The 22,418-nt window shown below is 44.6% G+C and overlaps 1 protein-coding gene across 2 annotated transcripts in view; it reads right to left on the minus strand.

Moving 5' to 3' along the window:
• The window catches only part of DNAI1 (dynein axonemal intermediate chain 1), a 524,712-nt gene that overhangs the window by 181,961 nt on the left and 320,333 nt on the right, over positions 1-22,418 (minus strand). For both annotated transcript variants that reach the window (XM_030192851.1, XM_030192850.1), the window contains 2 exons: positions 19,985-20,133; positions 10,978-11,077 (listed from right to left, as the gene is read on the minus strand). In XM_030192851.1, coding sequence (XP_030048711.1) covers positions 10,978-11,077; positions 19,985-20,133 — 249 coding nt within the window. The remainder of the gene's footprint in view (positions 1-10,977; positions 11,078-19,984; positions 20,134-22,418) is intronic.

A 22,418-nucleotide genomic window follows, 5' to 3' on the forward strand; every position in this document is an offset into this window, starting at 1 on the left:
TGAGCCCTAAGTGGGTGGGCCCCGGCCCACCCAGGCCCACCTGTGGCTATGCCACTGGGTCACCCCCCCCCCCCCCCCCCCCGCCACACATTTCCTCTCAGGTCTTCCCTTGCCAGATATTTCCCCTCAACCAACCCCCCCCCCCCCCCCACACACACCCCAGGCACACATTTCCATGCAGGTCTCTCTCCCTCACACCCACCCCCATAGCAGCATGGAGTACAACCTCGTGCCAAGAACTAGAAATGAAACCTACCTGTTCTAAAAGGGAGAAAACAGAGAAGGGGTGGGGAAAATAGGCTCTATTCAAACAATGGGGGAAACGTATGGATTAGTTAAAACAATGATATTTATTGTGAATAGGTGACTCAACACAGCCTTAGCATCTTCCTCAGGAGTCTTCCGGAAGTGTTTCAGTTTTTAAGGTGATTGGCACACTGGGAAAAAAACACTAAGGAATACACAATCCTTCCTTCCAAAGGAGTATTCAATGGTTAGATGGATAACACTCAGGAAGATAATAGCATAAGGGAATGCACAGTTCCTCCTTAAGAGCGAGCGAGTGGCGATGCAAAAATCTTGAGAATGTTTGCACATCCAAAAAAGGAAGGATTGTGTATTTTCCCCACCCCTTCTCTGTTTTCTCCCTTTTGTCCTGTGGGGATCAAGTGCACCTCCACACTCCAGTGTGGTTTTTCTCTGACCTACCTGCTCTAACCAGTACAATAATCTCCCGATCCGCTCATGTCAGCAGTAGGAGAACAGCACTACTTTTTCTTCTGTGCTTCCTCTGCCTGCTTCACAATGAAGTTTGAACTGGGCTCTAAGGATGGGAGACTTCCAGCTGCAGCAAAGTATAAAACCAGGCTGCTCTTTCTTCTGTCTCTTGAGCCGCTGCTGTCTAAAACCCAGAAAAATGAGCTACTTGCAGGAGTGGGCAGTGAGGAGACTGAATTTTAAAATCAGGGCATTTAAGGACAATATATTTGCCTATCTCACTAATCCAGGTGCTCCATTATCCTTGTTTGGCACTCTTTCAGGTCTTAAATTAAATTTAGATACAGCAAAAGCTCTGCCAACCCATCCTAGTGAGAGGGAGATAGAGAGGAGAATCCACTGAAATATATGAGATGCTGACTACCTGAGGGGGGGGGGGGTTGATGCTCAAAAATAATGCCGGAGATAAAAGGGGGTTAGCACTGGGTTAGCGCATATGTTAGTGTGTGCCTAGTGCTCTAATGGTCTCAGGGCAGGCCATGTTTATTTATTTAAACCATCTTTACTGGTGAACGAAAGAGAATGCATTTAAATGTGGTCATGAGTTACACAGAACCAATGCGAAAAAAAAAAAAGTTTCTCCAGATCTGGGGAAGTATTAGAAGGTTGGCTGAGAGAAGAGGTGTCTAGCAACACCCAGTCAAATCCCACTGGGCTTATGGTCATTGGTGCTGACTCCATGGGTGCTGTGGGTGCTCGAGCACCCCCAATATTTCCCCGCCCGAACTGGAAGTTCCCCAGGAGCCAGCCCGTTGCCCGACCTCTTCTCCCACTCCCACAACAGTCCCTTTCCTGCCCCTCACCTTCCTGCATGCCGCCCATAACTTAAAAGTCATCTTACCGGGGTCCCGGCGGCAGCAGTACTGAAAGGCGAGAATGAGCAGGCTCGGCGAGTCGGCGCTAAGTTCAGCCTGCCTTCCCTTCTCGTTGCTCTCAGCTTTGCCTCTGGTCCCGCCCTCATTTCCTGTTTCCGCAAGGGCGGGACCAGAGGCAGAGCTGAGAGCAACGAGAAGGGAAGGCAGGCTGAACATAGCGCCGACTCGCCGAGCCTGCTCGTGCTCGCCTTTCATTACTGCTGCTGCCAGGACCCCGGTAAGATGATTTTTAAGTTATGGGCGGCATGCAGGAAGACGAGGGGCAGGTGAAGGACTGTTGTGGGAGTGGGAGACGAGGTCGGGCTGGAACTCGAGTCGGAGGGAGGGAGGGGGTGTTTGGAACTCAGAGGGAGGGAGGGGGGTCTGGTACTCGGAGGGAGGGAGGGAGGGAGGGAAGGAGGGGAGTCTGGAACTCGGAGGGGGGTCTGGAACTCTGAGGAAGGAGGGGGGCTGGAACTGAGGAGAGGGAGGGAGGTCTTGAACTCTGAGGAGGGGGGCCTCGAACTCTGAGGAGAGGGGGAGCTGGAACTCTGAGGAGGGACGTGGAACTCTGAGGAGAGGGGGCAAGGGGAGGGGGAGAGGGGGGAGAGGCGAGGGGAGAGGGAGAAATGCACCACCTGTAAAAAAAAAAATTAAGCACCCCCAATCATTTTGAAAAGTTGGCTCCTATGCTTATGGTTTATTGAATCTTGATATACTGCTCTTAATACATTATGCCAGAGCAGTTTACCTCTACAATAAAAAGAAATGGGAGTTGGGATGTGACAAAACGGGCAGAAGAGAAGGCTACTTTGAAGGCCTGGAAAGCCTTTATTACTTTGAGAGGCCACTGTCAGGGGTTAGCCCCCTTTCATGTGAGAACAGAAATGGGGACTGCTATGGTAGAGAAACCTTTAGTAGGGATGGGGTGGCATTTTGGATTTAGTGCTTGCCTTTTTTTTTTTTTTTAACTTGTAACACAAGAATAAGCGTGGAGTTCCAGGGTTATACAGGCGCAGGAGGCCAGTTAGCAGAGACGCAAACAACAGGAGACAATCAGAGCAGAAGCATTGACAGCTCAAGATTAGTGACAGTACAAAGGGCAATAAAAAATATGGGCTCACTTCCTGTGAGGGAACCAGCCTTCTGGCAGATAAGTGCATGACACCTCAGTGGCATATATGCACAGGAAGTTATACAATGAGGGGACACAGGATGGAGGTGAAAGGGGATAGTCAGGAACAACCTAAGAAAATATTTCTTTATGGAAGAGGTGGTGAATGTACAGAACGGCCTCCCTGCTGAGGTGGTAGAAACGAGAACTGTATCTGAATTTCAGAAAACATAGAACACGCATAGAAGATCTCAAAGGGAGAGGAAGGAATTGTAGAGCTTAGTAGTTGGTATAGACAGGTCATTTGGTCTTTTTCTGCCATCATTTTCTAGGTTTCTAAGGTTCCAACATTGTTGCAGAGACTCTGTTTCCTATTTTTCTCCCATTACATGGAAATATGGACTTTAACCCTTGATTTCAAACCACAGTTTTTATTTATTTTATTTGTTGCATTTGTATCCCACATTTTCCCACCTACTTGCAGGCTCAATGTGGCTTACAGTGCTCCGCTATGGCAGTCGCCATTCCAGAGTGAAAGATAACAATTGGTGTTACATTGAGAACATAGATGACATAATAGAATTAAACAATTAAGCAAACAGATCTTGGAAGAAATCAATTCAGAATATAAGGTAAAGAGGCGATATGTTACGATTGCAATTATTGATCGTTGTGGTATGCCTTGTTGAAGAGATAGGTCTTCAGAGATTTACGAAAGTTAATTAGATCGTAAATTGATTTTAGGTTAAGTGGCAGTGCATTCCACAGCTGTGTACTCATTTAGGGAAAGCTGGACACAGGTGACACACGATTGGGCTGAAGAGATGTGCCAAGGTTTTTTTTTTTGGAGGGATGGGACCCACCTATCCGAAATTGGAAATGACCTGTTTAATAATGATTTGCTGAACGTGTTAGAAACTGTAATTTTGGCACAGCAGGCCGCAGCTGCTGGTGGGGGAGGCCCGGGGCAAGCCTTGCTACCCCGGGCTGGTGGTTCCCAAATTGGGGAGGGAAAGGGATCAGAAAAACATCACAATTGCAGAACAGTCCTGTATATGAGCTTGTCCAGAAAAGATTTGTTTGCATATTTCCAGGATAGACCTATATCCCAAACCCACATAAGGTGAACCAAGTAGACATCCTATCTAAAAATGAACAAGGAGAAAGAATTTCAATCTCCAAGCTGTATAAGGCTGTTTGGAAACTAGAACCAGATTTTGATTATGGGGCTTGATAGGCTGAAAATGAACTGGAGATCAAAATCACTGTGTTGATACTGACACACCGGCCTTTACTTTAGAAACCTCATTTGCATTTGCAATTACACATTAACATTTGCATGTGTCTACTGAATAAATGTTGAGTGCAATTTTAGAAAGCCAGGATTTACATAGGTAGATCTACAATAAGTGCCTAATGGCAAGGTGGCGGGGTTTGGCTGGGACAAAGGCAGGATCCAAAAATTATACACGTATTCCCTTTTTCAGAAGGGGAAAACATGTTGATGGTTAACATTGGGATTTACAGCTGTTACCTCGTATGTAGAGGTTTTGCAAAAGTGCTCATTTTGGGCAGTGCCCTCTTAATCTTCTATTGTTCCCCCCCCCCCCCCCCCCCCCCCACACACACACACGTTCGACTGTGATGAATAATTGTGGGCTCTTTACTTAACTTGGAGCATTTAGAAGCATAGGTTTCCACAATGGTACACATACATTTATTTATTTAGGTCATTTATACCCCGCCTTTTGCCGCATTTTAGCAGCCCCAAAGTGGCTTACAATGAACTAATGAAATAATTACAATGAGAATTGAGAGGGTAGAAGGAACAGAGAGAGGAAGGAAGGAAGGGAATATAAATACAATCTTAAAACAAATAAATAAGTAGGCATTGAAATGAAAGCAAGAAAGAGGAGGAAGGAAGGAAAAGTCCAAAATCAGGTCTTGACTCGCTGAGACTCATTAAGGCAGGCGAACAGGACAGCAAAGCCGAGAAGGTAGTGACAGATGCCTGAGACAAGCAGTGTGGGTGACGACCGCAGCCTGCGGGAGACATTGGAAAGGCTGGTGAAGAATCGGGACACAAAGGCGCCAGGGAAGTGCTGATTGAGCGGCGTCAAACATTCACCTTGCAGATTGGCATCGCGTTGAACCTGCAGTGCCGAGGATGAAGATGAAGATGGAGAGCACTGGGCCGCGATCTCCGCCAGCTGGGCCTGCAACTCTGGTATGCTCCAGCACACGTAGCCTGGCAGCTCCACTTTACCAACGGCCCAATCGCACGCCATGGCACCCGCTCAGCAATGACCGGCCTGCTGGATCGCTCTCCTCAGTCCCCAGGCGCCGAAACTGCAACAGCGATCAGCTGACAGGAGGGAGGTTGCTGGCAAATAACAGCTGACCAGCGTCAAGATGGGGCTCCTCCTCCGAAACACGGAAACAGCAGTAGAAGAGAGGCAGCGCTGGAAACCACTCTCAGGCAGAGAGACTCCGGTAACGATCAGTTGAAAGGAAGAGGTTACTGACCAACAACATTATACTATGTAACACCCAACCCACATACAATTCTAACATCCACTGAACAAACCACTGGTTGCCCAGCACCGAGACTGCCATCCAGGACCGGCGCACGGAGCGCCGCCCCCGCGCGCAACACCGGAACCCTACCAGACAGGACTTAAATAGCCCAACAGGCCCCACCCCTCAAGAAGACAGCGTGACTCAACAGCCACTCCACCCCAAGGCCAAGGCCCACAGGGGCCACCGCACTCCGCCCAAAGACACAGCGCCGCTCCACAGCAAACAATTGAACACCCACATCTCCTCTCCACACGGGAGGAGCCACCCGCACCAACACCACACACCCCAAGCCCTCCACAGCACGCCTCCGGCTGACCAGCGGTGCCTCCCTCCCCCGGATTCCCAAGTCACTACCATGCCCAGTCAGCCCACGCCCGAGTTCTCCCCCCGGCGCGCCCAATGCAACAGAGCGAACATGGGCACACCATGCAACAAACCACTCTCCCACCACCGCACCGGCCCGCAAGCAAAATTGCCTGCCAGATCCTGGGACGCCAACCCAGCCCGCCGCACCCGCATGCCCGCAACAGACACAGCTCCCACAGGGGGAGCGCTGGCCATCCAACCCGCCAAAAGCAGATCCCTCCAACAATTCACCCACACCGACCCCCTAGATTCTGACATACCAAGTGCCAACATTTAGAAGCATATATTGCCTAGTCGCCTCTATTGATGTTTTAGATAAGGGGTACTCAAGGGGGTTCCACAGGCCAGTCGGAATATCGCTAATGAATATGCACGAGAGAGATTTGCATATAATGGAGGTGACAGGCATGCATAATCATTAGGGATAGCCTGAAAACCTAACAGGCCTGTGGACCCCCTTGAGTACCCCTGTTTTGGATGTTTGACAGCTGTAAAATGGTTGCTCCTGTTGAATGTAACTGGTGCCTGCATGTGCACTTCTAAAAAAGCCTATTTTAGCTGCTCCTTTTCTGAAATACCTGCACATCTCAGTTCTGATTTCTTCATTCTACCTATAACGGGACTGATAATCTAGCTAGAATACTAAATCACGTTACGAACACTGCTCCATAGGAAACACAAAATACATTTTTGAAGAGATTATTCATTCTACAAGGTGCTGCATTTATGGTAAAACTTGTCTCGTTTGGAATATGTCAGAATTCCAGTGGTCAGATAGGAACTTTGGAATATACCTGCTATAAAATGACCCTTTCTGAGCCCAGAACCAGTCCCTGTAGCATACAATTGCCAACATACACATTTACACTTGCTCTGAAGTTGGCATAAATCAGTGCATGTAGTCTACACGTGTGTTTTATAAAATATGGACATACATCATAACTCTGCTTGGCCCAATCTATGCCCCTGGGTACATCTAAATGTAGTACGTGACATCTTGTTCAGACATACTTGGATGCAAATAAAGGCTTTAAATGCAGACAAGGTTTTAGAAAACTGTCCTATATACCCAACTTTCTTATAATTCCACCCAAACGATACATAAAGATTGCGTAAAATTACTTGCTTATTTAGCCATGCAGTTTTACATTAGCTATTTCACATTTGCAAAATATGATGCTTAATAAATATATAACGTGGACCCCACTGTATGCCCAGATATTATGGTAATCAGATTCCTTTTTGTTATTTTTTTCTGAATTATATTTTTGTGATCAGTGCTTGCATATAAAAACATTTTCTTCTTTTTCTTTGAAAATTGATAAAAAATAAAAGAGTAAAACTTGAATCCAAAATCACTGAGGTTCAAGAAATATCACTCATTTCTGGAGAGCTCTGCCGCTTTTTTCACATGCTGCAATTTCATAGAAACTATCTAAGATTTGATAGCCAGAAATGAAATGATCACAAACGAAAGAAAAACATTAAAAAACTCTAAGGGCTTCTTTTATTATTATTATTTATAACATTTATATCCCACAATATTCCCACCCATGGGCAGGCCCGATATGGCGTACAACAGTCTACAAAAGCATACAACAATTCAGCAAACAAACATACAATGTCATAAGAGGGTAAGAGAGAGAGGGTAATAGCTAAGGAGGGAAAAGGGGAAAGAGTAGCGATGAGCAGCATGTCACTACGACAGTTGTAATTCAGAAATTACAACCCAAACCCACTTCTCCTCTACCTCCTCTCTCTATTTCGGTTGATAACACCCTCATCGTCCCCATCTCATCTGCCCGCAACCTCGGTGTCATCTTCGACTCCTCCCTCTCCTTCTCTGCGCATATCCAGCAGATAGGCAAGACCTATCGCTTCTTCCTCTATAACATTAGCAAAATCCGGCCTTTCCTCTCTGAGCACACCACCCAAACTCTCATCCACTCTCTCGTTATCTCTCGCCTTGACTACTGCAACCTACTCCTCACTGGTCTCTCACTTAGCCACCTATCCCCCCTTCAGTCCGTTCAGAACTCTGCTGCACATCTTATCTTCCGCCTGAACCGATACACTCATATCACCCCTCTCCTCAAGTCACTTCACTGGCTTCCGATCAGGTACCGCATTCAATTCAAGCTTTCTGCTACTAAATTACAAATGTACTCGATCTGCAGCCCCTCCTTACCTCTCAACCCTCATCTCCCCTTACGTTCCTACCTGTAACCTCCGCTCTCAAGACAAATCCCTCCTTTCAGTACCCTTCTCCACCACCGCCAACTCCAGGCTCCACCCTTTCTGCCTTCCCTCACCCCAAGCGTGGAACAAACTCCCCGAGCCCATACGCCAGGCCCCCTCCCTGCCCATCTTCAAATCCCTGCTTAAAGCCCACCTCTTCAATGTCGCCTTCGGCACTTAACCTCTACACCTCTACCCAAGAAATCTTGACTGCCCCAACTTGACATTTCGTTCTTTAGATTGTAAGCTCCTTTGAGCAGGGACCGTCCTTCTTTGTGTATTTTGTACAGCGCTGCGTAACCCTAGTAGCGCTCTAGAAATGTTACGTAGTAGTAGTAGTAAGTAACAGATGCCAGGCGAGTTTGGAGCATGAGCTTTTCCAAAAAGAAAGGTCTTGAGGTGCTTCTTGAAGGTCGGGTGATCAGGAGTAAGTTTCAGGCAGCCCATTCCACAATTGAGCGCTAATATAGGAGAAGGTGGATGCGTAGATGGTCTTATACTTGAGGCCACAAAATACTGGATAATGGAGATTTAAGTAAGAACGAGCTGATTTGTGGGAGTTCTTAGGCGGCAGGTTGATTAGGGTGTCCATATAAGCAGGGGCGTCACCGTGGATGATTTTGTGCACCAGAGTGCAAATTTTAAAAGTGATTCGGTCCTTCATAGGGAGTCAGTGCAGCTTCTCACGCAGTGTTCTTGAACTGTCGAATTTCGATTTACCAAAAATGAGCCTAGCTGCTGTATTCTGGGCAGTTTGCAGTTTTTTTAAGGAGCATATCTAAACACATATTTAATAATTACATAGCATTTAACATCTAGGGGTCCTTTTACTAAGGTGCACTAACAGATGTAGTGCCCGGTAAGTGCCCTGCAGCCCATAGGTATACAGTGAGTTGCGTGGCATCTATCTTGCTAAATCCTTTAGCGCACCTTAGTAAAAAGGCCCCTAGGTGTTAAATGATATGCAATTATTAAAAATACTTTGCTGGGCATCTGAATATTAAGCAGCATACTATGCCACACTAGGCTAGTGCCAATAATTGCTTGTTGAAAAGCCAGTCATTGGCGCTAATGATCTCATTATTCAATTAAACCAGGCGCATGCTCAAATTTGCGCACACACATTTTGGCGACTTTTATAGAATTAGGGGGGATGTGTATTGTCATTTGAACAGGTTTAATGTTGTAACTGTCTGTTGCCTATGTTCACCTTATTCTTGCTGTACGCCACCTTGGGTGAAGGTCTTCAAAACTCCAAAGGAATAGATAAATAAATACTAAAAACAGTACAGAATCCTAGACTTTTCACAGCCCAAACAGTTTCAGCTTTAGGCTTCTGGCCATCACTGGTTATTTCCCTTGATACAAACACAGTTTAGTAAACCATCCGGAAATTGATTCACAGTCTCAATTCCTTGACGAATTATAAAGTTTAACAGAGTTTACTCCGTTCATAAGGTGATGTGCAGCATCTCTAGAGAAGCTAATGTGACAAGACAAGTGGATTTGAAGGACCTAATCCAACCAGAAAGTTATTTTGCAGATTTGCAGATGTGACCTTTTAAACGAAAACTACAGAATATTCATTTCTTAAAGGAAATTCCGAGTCTTTCCCCCCCGCCGTTCTCGAAGATCCCTCCAAGCCCAGCGGTTGTAGTGAGTCAGCAGGAGAAACCAACGAACACCGGAAGTGTGGAAGCTGGCGGTCCTAGTGGGGTGACTGACTCAATACTAACAGCCAAATCCGCTGGGAAAGAAACGGAGGTTAGCCTGGGGACAATATGGCTGAAACTGTTAGAGATGGAGAAAACCCTCTTAAATTCATCTGGAGAGGTAAAAATCCTAGGAAATAAGATTCAAGAATTGAAAGATTCTGTTGAGACAACTAATCAAGATTTTTCTCAGAAAATTGAGAGTTTGCAAAAGGAAGTGGAACAAACTAATGAATTTAAAGTTGCAGTAATAAAAGATAATGTAGATATTAGGAGAAAACTTGAAAATATTGAAAATTATAATAGAAGATTGAACCTGCGCTTGCTTAATTTTCCTAAATTATATGGGGTTTCTCCCCAAGATTTATTTGCAAGATTTCTTAAAGAGAACTTAAAATATCCTCAAGAAGCGATTCCTCCATTAGAAAAAATTTACTTTATACCTAATACAAGAAAGAAGGATGAAATAATAAAGGTTCAATCTGGACATGAGTTGGATGTGGGAAATATAACAGCGATTCTGGAACAGACAATAGAAACTGCCACTGAAAGAGCGACTTTGTTGGTAACTTTTCTTTTCCAACAGGATTTAAATGCAGTAATGAGACTTTACTTTAAAACAACAGACCACAATTTCGGTGGAGAAAAAATATGGTTATATCCAGATGTAACAAAAGTGACACAACAAAAGCGAAAGCAGTTTCTTTCAATGCGGTCAAAAATAACGGAACTGGGAGGCTCTTTTCTGTTAGCCTATCCATGTAAATGTATTGTGAGGTTTAACAGTACTAAATATGTTTTTTATGTTCCAGATCAGCTTAAGTTGTTCTTAGACTCAAAACAACGATAGAGATAATAATAGGATTGAGATTACGGTGTCATATTTTCTTATATAAATGTATTAAAAACTGATAATGTAGAAGTACTCCACGTATTCTAACCCCCCAAATTTTGAGGTCTAAGGAAGCCACTGAACTGTAATTGTGAATGGATTAATGTAAAAATGTTTCTTTATTGGCTGTTTTTCACTTAACAGTGTATTTCTGTTTAAGTTTAATATAAAGTAATAAAAATTATGAAGATAAAAAAAAAAAAAAAAAAAGGAAATTCCGAGAGATGCTGAAGACTTAAAAAAAAAATAATTGCCATAAGGATAGTTTATTAGAAAGCTTCAGCAAAAAGTGTTTGCTTCCTATGTACCCACTTTCTGAACTGAACAAAGAGACAAAGATTCTGACAGAGCAAAAGATAACAAGAGACACTGCCTCCGACATTTCGTATGCCTTATCACACCAGAGAGTGTGGTTGTAATGAAACGTCTCTTCCAATCTCTTACCTTCCCATCAGTGGTAACTGCGGCAAACACGGTGGAGGAGTAGGGAGCCCAAGCCACATCTCCAACGGCTGCATTTAGATCAAAGGTGAACACCGGTGTGCTGTCAGGGGAAAAACAGAGTAATATTACAGAGACAAGATAGTTGTTTTTTTGTTTTTGTTACATTTGTACCCCGCACTTTTTCCCACTCATGGCAGGCTGAATGCGGCAGGCAATGGAGGGTTAAGTGACTTGCCCAGAGCCTGTGCCAGGAATCAAACTCAGTTCCTCAGTTCCCCAGGACCAAAGTCCACCACCCTAACCACTAGGCCACTCCTCCACTGTTGCTACTATTTGAAGTCGGCCCTTGCAGATCACCAATGTGGCCGCGCAGGCTTCTGATTCTGTGAGTCTGACGTCTGTGCAGGACGTCAGACTCACAGAAACAGAAGCCTGTGCAGCCTTCTACATGGAATGTTGCTAGTGGAATAGCAACATTCCATGTAGAATCTCCAATAGTTGCAACATTCCATGTAGAATCTCCAATAGTATCTATTTTATTTTTGTTACATTTGTACCCTGCGCTTTCCCACTCATGGCAGGCTCAATGCGGCTTACATGGGGCAATGGAGGGTTAAGTGACTTGCCCAGAGTCACAAGGAGCTGCCTGTGCCTGAAGTGGGAATCGAACTCAGTTCCTCAGTTCCCCAGGACCAAAGTCCACCACACTAGGCCACTCCTCCACTGTTGCTACTATTTGAGATTCTACATGGAATGTTGCTATTCCACTAGCAACATTCCATGTAGAAGTCGGCCCTTGCAGATCACCAATGTGGCCGCGCAGGCTTCTGCTTCTGTGAGTCTGACGTCCTGCACGTACGTGCAGGACGTCAGACTCACAGAAACAGAAGCCTGCGCAGCCTTGTACATGGAATGTTGCTAGTGGAATAGCAACATTCCATGTAGAATCTCCAATAGTATCTATTTTATTTTTGTTACATTTGTACCCTGCGCTTTCCCACTCATGGCAGGCTCAATGCGGCTTACATGGGGCAATGGAGGGTTAAGTGACTTGCCCAGAGAGTCACAAGGAGCTGCCTGTGCCTGACGTGGGAATCGAACTCAGTTCCTCAGTTCCCCAGGACCAAAGTCCACCACCCTAACCACTAGGCCACTCCTCACCTCACAGTTCTGCTGTTGGGAACGTTACGCGAAAACAATGTTTAAGGTTGTTTAATCATGGGAGACAACTGATTGTTTTTTTTTTTTTTTAGCAGAGCAAAGATCAATAAATAAACCATATATCTCTCCATTTCCTGAAATGCACCAGCCCCTCGATTTTCATTCTTGATCCTCAAGGGCCACTAACAGATCAGGTTTTCAGGGTATCCCTCATGCAGGCAGCACATGCAAATCTCTCTCACTCATTGTGGATATCCTAAAAGCCAGACTGTCTGGGTATCCTCTGAGGACTGAGTTGAGAAACACTGTCCTAATGAATATGCATGAGACACATTTGCATACAATGAAGGGAGTAGGCATGCAAATCTTTTGTGCACATTTATTAGGGATATCCTAAAAACCTGACCTGTTGGCAGCCCTCAGGGACTGGAAGAGAAGACCATACATTCAAACTTATATCCCGTTAATACCTTACAATTCAAAGTGGGTAACAAAGCAAGGCAAGCCAGAGCAGACCTCTCAGTTGCTTAGGAAATCTTTTGGTTGTTGTTGTTTTTATTTTGAAAAAAGCCTGGCTTACTCTCAAGGACAGGGTCACCGAGGGGGGAGCAGGGTGGCAAAATTCCCTGGGCCCGGGCCTCCAAGGGGGGCCCGGCGCCAGGGTCTCTCTCTCTCTCCTGCTCCTGCCAGGACCCAAGTGATCTTGTCCCGACAGGAGGAGAGAGAAAACTCCGGCGCTGCAGCAAGGCCCCCCTTGGAGGCTGGGGAGAACCCGGGGGAGCAACTCCAGCGTTGCTCTTCTGCCCATCTGAGTGGCTGCTTTTCCTCTCAGGGCACATGTCCTGATCTTCCCAGGTAGTACTTAGATAGTATACAAATGTTTAGTTAATGTTATAATTGATCCATATTTCAGCTACCTGTTATTGTTCTGCTGATTGCACTTTTTCTGTTTCACTGCTCAATTTTTCAAATAAACATTCTTTTTAATTTATTGCTTCTGCTTGTCTGGACCGATTAAGAATCCTGGTGGTTTGTGTGTTGGGCCTGTGAGTGCTAACTGGGAACTGAGAGACCACTGGGAGTGTGGCCTCCAGTAACCTAGAAATCACTGGGGATAATTTGAGAGCGGGAGACTTGCCCAGAGGCAGTTGTGACCCATTTGGTGGGAGGAGGGTGCTTAGTGTAGAGCACAAGTGGCAGGTGCAGGTGGACCTGAGCTGTGCTGGGGATAAACCCTCTAAGAGGCTGTGGGGTAGCCCCAGGCGGGTGGCTAGGTGTTTCATGGCAGGGCAATTCTATAGCTGGGTGACAAAGATAGACATCTAGATACAATGCACTGAGTGGAATCTGTGTATTAAGATACTGTGTGCCCTGAAAAGGACAGGTACAAATCAAGGTAGGGTATACACAAAAAGTAGTACATATGAGTTTATCTTGTTGGGCAGACTGGATGGACCGTGCAGGTCTTTTTCTGCCGTCATCTACTATGTTATTATGTTAAAGAATGCAACTATAAATCAGCACCTTTGTGCTTACAATTAGCCATGCCCAGTTACGCCTTACTGGCAGAAGCCATACATGCACCTTCTTAAATGTGGCACTTTAGCATGTAACTTACTGTATTCTGTCTCACCTATGCCCTGAGCAAAAAAAAAAAAAAAAGCGGAATTTGACCTTTGCAGATCCAGCGAAAGACACAAAATAGCAGTTCATCTGCAGTGTGTTCAAATCACAAGGAGCCGTATCGGGAGCGGGATTCGGGTGCTCCTAAAACCTGGATGTTTCTCTGCCATAAAGGAACAGAAGGAAAACATCCACGGCTACAATTTAGACATTTTGGTCTAGAACTGTTTTTCACCATGACTAAGTCAGAAAAAGATGTAAATTCCACAAAAACTATCCACAGTTAGAGATATGCATACTGTTTAGTTTCCACACTTCTAAAAACTTTTCTTTTCCATAAACATTTGAATGAGGAGGTACATTAAACAAACATATTTCTTCAGGAGACTAAAACAGGTGGTTTCTTTTAAATCGCTGCTGTCCGTTGTGACGTCGCCTCCACCTACCCTCCTCTCTTCCTTCCCGTTCACATTAATTGATTTGATTTGCTTACTTTATTTATTTTTTGTCTATTAGATTGTAAGCTCTTTGAGCAGGGACTGTCTTTCTTCTATGTTTGTGCAGCGCTGCGTACGCCTTGTAGCGCTATAGAAATGCTAAATAGTAGTAGTACAGGCTTTCTTGGCTCTAAAGATTCTCTCCGTTTAATCTCAGAGGCATTGGATACATATATACTTCACATAATTTATGCCCAAGCAGGCGTAGTTTTACGCCGAAACACAGCCCGTGTCGGGTCATTCACTAATAAAACACTCCTGTTGTCTCAGTCTTGAAGGCCCAGAGTTGCTTTTTTTGTTTGTGTTATATTTTATGATACAAATTGTACACCGCTTCGGACCCGTTTGTGGGAATAAATGGTTAATAAAAGCCTGAGATTAGATTAGAAATAATTGTTAAGCAATTCTGCTTTCTCCTTTTCAGTCTCTACGTATTCTTCCATTTCACCCTTGAGTCTCACATGCCACTTTTGCACTTTCTCCTGTCACTACCGTATCTTGTTCCTCCCCCCCTGGCACCAATTCATAAACACCAGATCCAGTATTTCCCATCTCGTGTGGGTTCTATTACCAGCTGATGGTGCAATTTTCGCTGCAGCATATCCAGGATCTCCCTACCTCTAGATGGCACTCTACTTGGGATGTCTCATTCAAAATCCGATAAACTGAAGTCACCTAGCATTAGCATTTCTCCTTTTATGGCAATACTTGTGAATGTCTTCGATTAAATCTCTGATTCTTCTGCCTGTGAAGGAGGACTATATATTAAACCAATATAAATAGAAAATGAACAGATGCTAGATTTGGGTGCATTAGGGGTGGGTATAGAGCTTAGCTCCATATTTGCTCATAGTCAATTAGCACACTATGTCCGGGCACTAGAACCTGGAAAATTGAAAGGCGGGCATGGTCGCCGTAGCCGAGAATTCTTTAGCTCCGTGCCGGGGGAACGCCTCTCGGTCTCAGGATTGCAGAAGGTGTTAGGGGAACAATGCAGTAAGAAAGAAACAGGAGTCATATTGAAGCGCTGGGCCCATGACATGCAGAACCCTAACTTAATTCTGGACTTTCAGAAACTGACGGCCCGCATACCTACATTATCCGGCAATGCCGCCTTGCGGGAATGTCAATATAGAATATTACACAGGGCATACATGACTAAAAGCCAGGTGTTCAGATTTGGAGGGGCTTCGGATCCATTGTGCTCAAAGTGTGGGTTGGGGGAGGGCTCATGGTTTCACTCCCTCTGGGAATGTCCCAAAATACAATTTTTCTGGGGGGGGGGGGGGAAATTATAAAATATATTGAGACAGTGGTGCAGGGTAAGGTAGCCCCTTCTCCAGAGGGTTTCTTACTGGATAGGTACGAAGTGTTTACGCAGTAAACAAGGGGGGCCAGACAATTTCTTAGAAAAGTGGGTATCATCGGGAAGAAACTGACATTGACCGCATGGCTACAGACAGAGGCCCCAGACTATCGGCATTGGAGGAACCGCTTACACAAGTTGTTACTGCAGGAGTGCAGGGTGGCGGGATCCTCCCCGAAGAGGCGGAAAGCTTTTTTGAGGGTTTGGGAGCCCTATATACAAACCCTATCGGTCAAAGTGCGCAGCTTTATTTTCAATCGTTTATGATTTTTTTTTGTGGAGGGAGGAGCGAAGATAGAGTGGCTTGACTGGGGGCAAACATAAGGGCGAAGATATTGACACAGCTGAGTCACCACACAAACCAATAGGATTATCGGCGGAGGTGTCATGGGAAAAGGGTAGTACGAATGGTTTGGGAGCTGTCTACTGATCTTCATATACTAGTTGTGTTGTTCAGAATTTGATGTTTGTACTAGATTCAATGGCTTATCAGGGGCTACACCATTTGTAGACACACGCAGACTAGAGTTATTTGTTAACTAGTACTGCTCGTTAAACACAAACGGTTGTTTGTAATCTTTGACCATTGAAGTAAAGAATAGATTGATGTTAACTATTGGGGGGTGGGGTAGGGTCCACAAAGTTCTATGCCAGATGACATCATATGTTCTAGAGTATATAATGATAGTAACATAGTAACATAGTAGATGACGGCAGAAAAAGACCTGCACGGTCCATCCAGTCCGCCCAACAAGACAAACTCATATGTGTATACCTTACCTTGATTTGTACCTGCCTTTTTCAGGGCACAGACCGTATAAGTCTGGCCAGCAGTATTTCCCGCCTCCCAACCACCAGCCCCGCCTCCCAACCACCGGCTCTGGCACAGACCGTATAAGTCTGGCCAGCACTATCCCCTCCTCCCAATCACCAGTCCCGCCTCCCACCACCGGCTCTGGCACAGACTGTATAAGTCTGCCCTCCACTATCCTCGCCTCCCAACCACCAACCCCTCTTCCCCCCACCTGCTCCGCCACCCAATTTCGGCTAAGCTTCTGAGGATCCATTCCTTCTGCACAGGATTCCTTTATGCATATCCCACGCATGTTTGAATTCCGTTACCGTTTTCATCTCCACCACCTCCCGCGGGAGGGCATTCCAAGCATCCACCACCCTCTACGTGAAAAAATACTTCCTGACATCTTTCCTGAGTCTGCCCCCCTTCAATCTCATTTCATGTCCTCTCGTTCTACCGCCTTCCCATCTCCGGAAAAGATTTGTTTGCGGATTAATACCTTTCAAGTATTTGAATGTCTGTATCATATCACCCCTGTTCCTCCTTTCCTCCAGGGTATACATGTTCAGGTCAGCAAGTCTCTCTTCATACGTCTTGGAACGCAAATCCCATACCATTCTCGTAGCTTTTCTTTGCACCGCTTCCATTTTTTTAACATCCTTTGCAAGGTACGGCCTCCAAAACTGAACACAATACTCCAGGTGAGTTTCACCATACTTGTATTATTGGTCGAATTTTTGAGAAGTGTCATTAATAAACAATATTAAATTTAAATGTTGGACCATTAACGGAGGGAGGGAGTGAGGGGGGGGCGGTGAAACGATAAAAGTTTGATGACTGAAAGTAGCAACTTGCTTTAATTGTTTCCTTATTTATGATTGAGTCTCTGTATATTTTGAAAATGGAATGTGATTTTTATACTGAAGAGTCATCAATAAAAAACGTTGAAACATAAATAGAAAAAGATTTGTTGCCCTTAAATAAGCTCCTTTAGGTTTTGGCCACTGCTTTTCTACTTCCCCGAGATATTCTCTCCAGCTAATAACTCCTTGATGTATTCCCCCATCTTCACAAATTTAGTTTTTTTTAATGAATAAAACCTTTATTTTTGAAGGAACTCTCTCCATGTGTGCCTTAATACTGAACCACACCATAGCAAATCCTGCAATTCTGTTACATGTGCATTATCGATAAAAACGTCCAAGTTTGATTTTAGCCGTTTTGCTAAAAATGTCCAAAGTAGAGTGGCGAACATACCCATTTTTGAATGTGAAAAATGTTTATCTTTTTGGTTTGAAAATCACCTTTTCCTAGACATTTTGTGCTCAGTGTGTTTTTATTTTGGGATTATTTTGTAAAAAAAAAAAAAAAAATGCAACAGAAAAATGCCCAAAAATCAGCCATTGGGATGTCTGGGAGGCCATTATTCTTAGTACACTGGCCACACAGACATTCCAGAAGAGTAGAGGGGCAGTATAAGGGGCACTGCAGTGGACTTCACACAAAAGGTCCCAGGTATACATCTCACCATAATCCCCTTATATTGTATGGTGATCCCTCCAGGAACAGAAAACAAAAAAACAACAACTGTACCTCACTGTACACCACTACAGTGGAGTGAAGGAGTGGCCTAGTGGTTAGGGTGGTGGACTTTGGTCCTAGGGAACTGAGGAACTGACTTTGATTCCCAATTCAGGCACAGGCAGCTCCTTGTGACTCTGGGTAAGTCACTTAACCCTCCATTGCCCCATGTAAGCTGCATTGAGCCTGCCATGAGTGGGAAAGCGCAGGGTACAAATGTAACAAAAATAAAATAGATACTATTGGAGATTCTACATGGAATGTTGCTACTATTGGAGATTCTACATGGAATGTTGCTATTCCACTAGCAACATTCCATGTAGAAGGCTGCGCAGGCTTCTGTTTCTGTGAGTCTGACGTCCTGCACGTACGTGCAGGATGTCAGACTCACAGAAGCAGAAGCCTGCGCGGCCACATTGGTGATCTGCATGTAGAATCTCAAATAGTAGCAACAGTGGAGGAGTGGCCTAGTGGTTAGGGTGATGGACTTTGGTCCTGAGGAACTGAGATTGATTCCCACTTCAGGCACAGGCAGCTCCTTGTGACTGGGCAAGTCACGTAACCCTCCATTGCCCCATGTAAGCCGCATTGAGCCTGCCATGAGTGGGAAAGCGCGGGGTACAAATGTAACAAAAATAAATAAAAAATACAAAAGGCCTCAAGCATGCAGGTGTCACTTATATATAGGTACAGTAAGTACTTAGTGGTTTTTGGAGGGCTCACGCGTTCCACTACAAGTGTATCAGTTAAAATGGGATATGGGCCTGGGTCCCTTTCCCTACAATCCACTACACCGACTAGTAGACTACTCCTGGGACCTGCCTGCTACTCTAATAAGAATGGCCATCGTATCTGAAGCTGTCATAGAGCCTGGTATGTACTGTCACATTTCAGGGGGGTGGGCGGGGGTCTGTGACCACTGGGGGAGTAAGAGGGGTTATGCCTTAATCCCATCATTTAGTCATTTAGGGCACCTTTTGGTCACTTATTCGTGAATGAAACAGTTCTAGCCAAAAACATCTTAATTTCAGCTGAAAAAAATATTTTATTATGGGATTTTAATTTATATGTGGATCTCGCAGGTCAAGATCATAGAGTTATTGATTTTCTTCAGATATTTTCTTCTTTGGGGGTGGCACCAACTATTTTACGGCCACACTCATGAAGCACTCTTTACACATGATTTTTGTGAATGACAGCTTAATCAGTTCTGAATACATGGGAAGTCTGACTTAGGTTGTGCCTTAGTCAGATCCTTTGCAAATTACTATGCAGATTATAGCTGAGACTGATTACCATCCCTTGAGATAAGTATGAATTAAAAGATCTAAAGACAGCATGGTGTCCTACGTTAGATGATTTATTGGGCCTTTTACTAACTGAAACTGTAGAGCAATGGGGGGGGGGGGGGGGGGTGGTCTTTAGTGAAAGCATTTGATCAAGTCATCCTATTAAAGGAGTGGCACTATCCAAGGGCACACTGTGGCTGGGAGCATCGTGGTGCAGCCTGGCAGCCTAGGGGTTATGTTGCCAACTGTACTGTGGCTTGCGGTACAGAATTTACATAGTAATGAGCTGCTTTTCATGCATTGGTATGTTTTGCATCTCATTACTATATACCCCACAGTGACTTAACCAATGCTGTACTAGGGCAAGGCAACCTGCGACAGTACCCGTTAAGTCACGTTAAGAGGAAAAGAATGCTGGTTATTGCATAACTCAGATTGATAATCCCCCTCCCCCCCCCCCACACACACCAAATGCCTTTAAATATCAACTCCATTGATGAGTCCAATATGAGTTACACTATTAGCCCAATAAAATGACAGCACTATATCTCTGTATGACTGGAGAAGAAAAATAAGCCACAAGCCATATACTGCAAACCTTAGAGAAATGCCTCCCCCCACCACCCCCCACAAGCAGAGATTAATAAGCCTCCCTCCCATCACCACAAACTCCTAAATAATCTGCAGGACATACCTCATGGTATGATCCCAAATTTTGACAGTCCAGTCAGAGCTGCAGGAAACAAAGATTTTTAAATGGAAGGGGTTCCAGCGTACCGCGTCAACAGTCATATTATGCGCATTGAAGGTCTCCAGAAAATGACTCGAATAAGCTTTAGAGCACTGCAAAGAAACACAGGCATTGGTAATTTCAATTAATTCAGTCAGTCAAATTCCTCTCAACAATTAGGAGGTTATTTTATAAAGGCATTTTCATGTGAATATTCAGCTACTTTTTCATACCAAGGTACTAAATGGTGGAATTCCTTGCCAAAAAAATATAAGATCCCAACATGATTATTTGGTTTTTCATAAATGTTTGAAATCTTTCCTTTTCAAAAAATTTCTGTCAATTTATCCTGGTGCCTAATCTCCCCATTCCATTCTCATCATTTATGATTCTTGGGTTTATGTATTTTGTTTCGTATTTTCTAATTACTTCTTTTAAGCTTGTTAGCCACACTGACTCAAAATTGTATGGGACAATTTGGGGTATAAATGTGATAAATGTATTTATTTATTCATTCTTTCATCCCACAATTATCCAAAAGCTAGGTATCGGGTTCAATGTGGCTTATATTTAGACTGTTGTTAGCAAATACATTGGTGCGTCAACGTTACAAAAATGATGGGTTGTGTTTTCATTATTAGATGGTTTTGGAACATCGCTAGTAGTCGTAGTTATCCATAGAATTTCTTGAAGAGGTAGGTCTTTAAGTCCTTTCTGAACTGAAGGTAGTTTGTGATGCTTCTTATGGCCTTGGAGATGGAGAATCCTGTGCAGAAGGAATGGATCCTCAGAAGCTTAGCCGAAATTGGGTGGTGGAGCCGGTGGGGGGAAGAGGGGTTGGTGGTTGGGAGGCGAAGATAGTGGTGGGCAGACTTATACGGTCTGTGCCAGATCTGGTGGTGGGAGGCGGGGAATAGTGCTGGTCAGACTTATACGGTCTGTGCCAGATCCGGTGGTGGGAGGCGGGGCTGGTGGTTGGGAGGAGGGGATAGTGCTGGGCAGACTTATACGGTCTGTGCCAGAGCCGGTGATGGGAGGCGGGACTGGTGGTTGGGAGGCGGGGAATCCTGCTGGGCAGACTTCTACGGTCTGTGCCCTGAAAAAGACAGGTACAAATCAAGGTAAGGTATACACATGAGTTTATCTTGTTGGGCAGACTGGATGGACCGTGCAGGTCTTTTTCTGCCATCATCTACTATGTTATTATGTTAGATAGCTAAATCCCTCTGTGTAGATGGATTTATAGATTATGTTTTTGTACACGGGCAGGTGTAGCAGTAGGTACCTCCTTGTTTCTGGGTTTGCATTTCTTGGCAATAGTGTGAGCAGGTCTATCATGTAGTCAGGAGACATGCTGAACTGTATTTTGAAGATAATCGTGCTAGTTTTGAAGAATAGTCTGTCTTTGATTGGGAGCCAGTGTAATGCTTCGCTCAGTGGTGTTGCTCATTCATATTTTGACATTTTTAATATCAGTCTAAATGACAATATAGGCACATAAAATGCGTGATGGCAAGATCAAGTGGACTTTGTATGCAACTCTAGTGCAGACACATTCCAGATGGGTTTTGGGTAGACCGCAAACTTATGCATGTACATTATAAAATACATGTCTTTGCACATATTTTACACGTGAACATTTACACCTGATCCTGAACTGGTGTAAACGTCCATGGCTTCATTGTAGACTTGATGTCTGCAATTTTATAAATGCACATAGGTGCCTTTGGGGCTCATTTTCGAAAAAGAAAAATGTTTAAATAGTGGCAGAAAGCAGCATTTGAATGTTTTGCTTGCCAAAACGTTCAAATCGCTATTTTCAAAACCTATTTTGCAGACGTTTATCTATGCAGTTCCTCTGCAGTGCATCCAAATCACAAGGAGGCATGACAAGGCGCGTGTTAAGGATGGGATTTGGGCGTTCCTAACACTTGGACATTTTTCTGCCATAATGGAACAAAACTAAAACGTTTTGAGCTAGACCTGTTTAATAACGACTAAGCCACAAATAAGTGCCCTAAATGACCAGATGCCCACTGACAGAATAAAGGCATGACCCCCCCCCTTGCTGACCCCCCCCTCCTACACCCCCTCCCCAAAGATATGAAAAAAACAGTACATACCAGCCTCTGTGATAGCCTCAGGTGTTATGGACAGTCTTATTAGAGCAGAAAGCAGGTCCCTGGAGTAACCTAATGGTCGGTGCAGTGCATTGTGGAGAAGGGGACCCAGGCGCATATCACACTCTAACTGGTACACTTGTAGTGGAAAGTGTCAGCCCTCACCCTCCAAAACCCACCAAAAACCTTCTGTACCCAGATATAGGTGACAGTAGCCAAAGGGCTACTGTAGTGGTGTATAGTTGGGTACAGTAGGTTTTTGGTGGGTTTTGGAGGGA

This window comes from Microcaecilia unicolor, chromosome 2 (genome assembly GCF_901765095.1).
Source record: "Microcaecilia unicolor chromosome 2, aMicUni1.1, whole genome shotgun sequence".
NCBI classification, from domain to species: domain Eukaryota; kingdom Metazoa; phylum Chordata; class Amphibia; order Gymnophiona; family Siphonopidae; genus Microcaecilia; species Microcaecilia unicolor.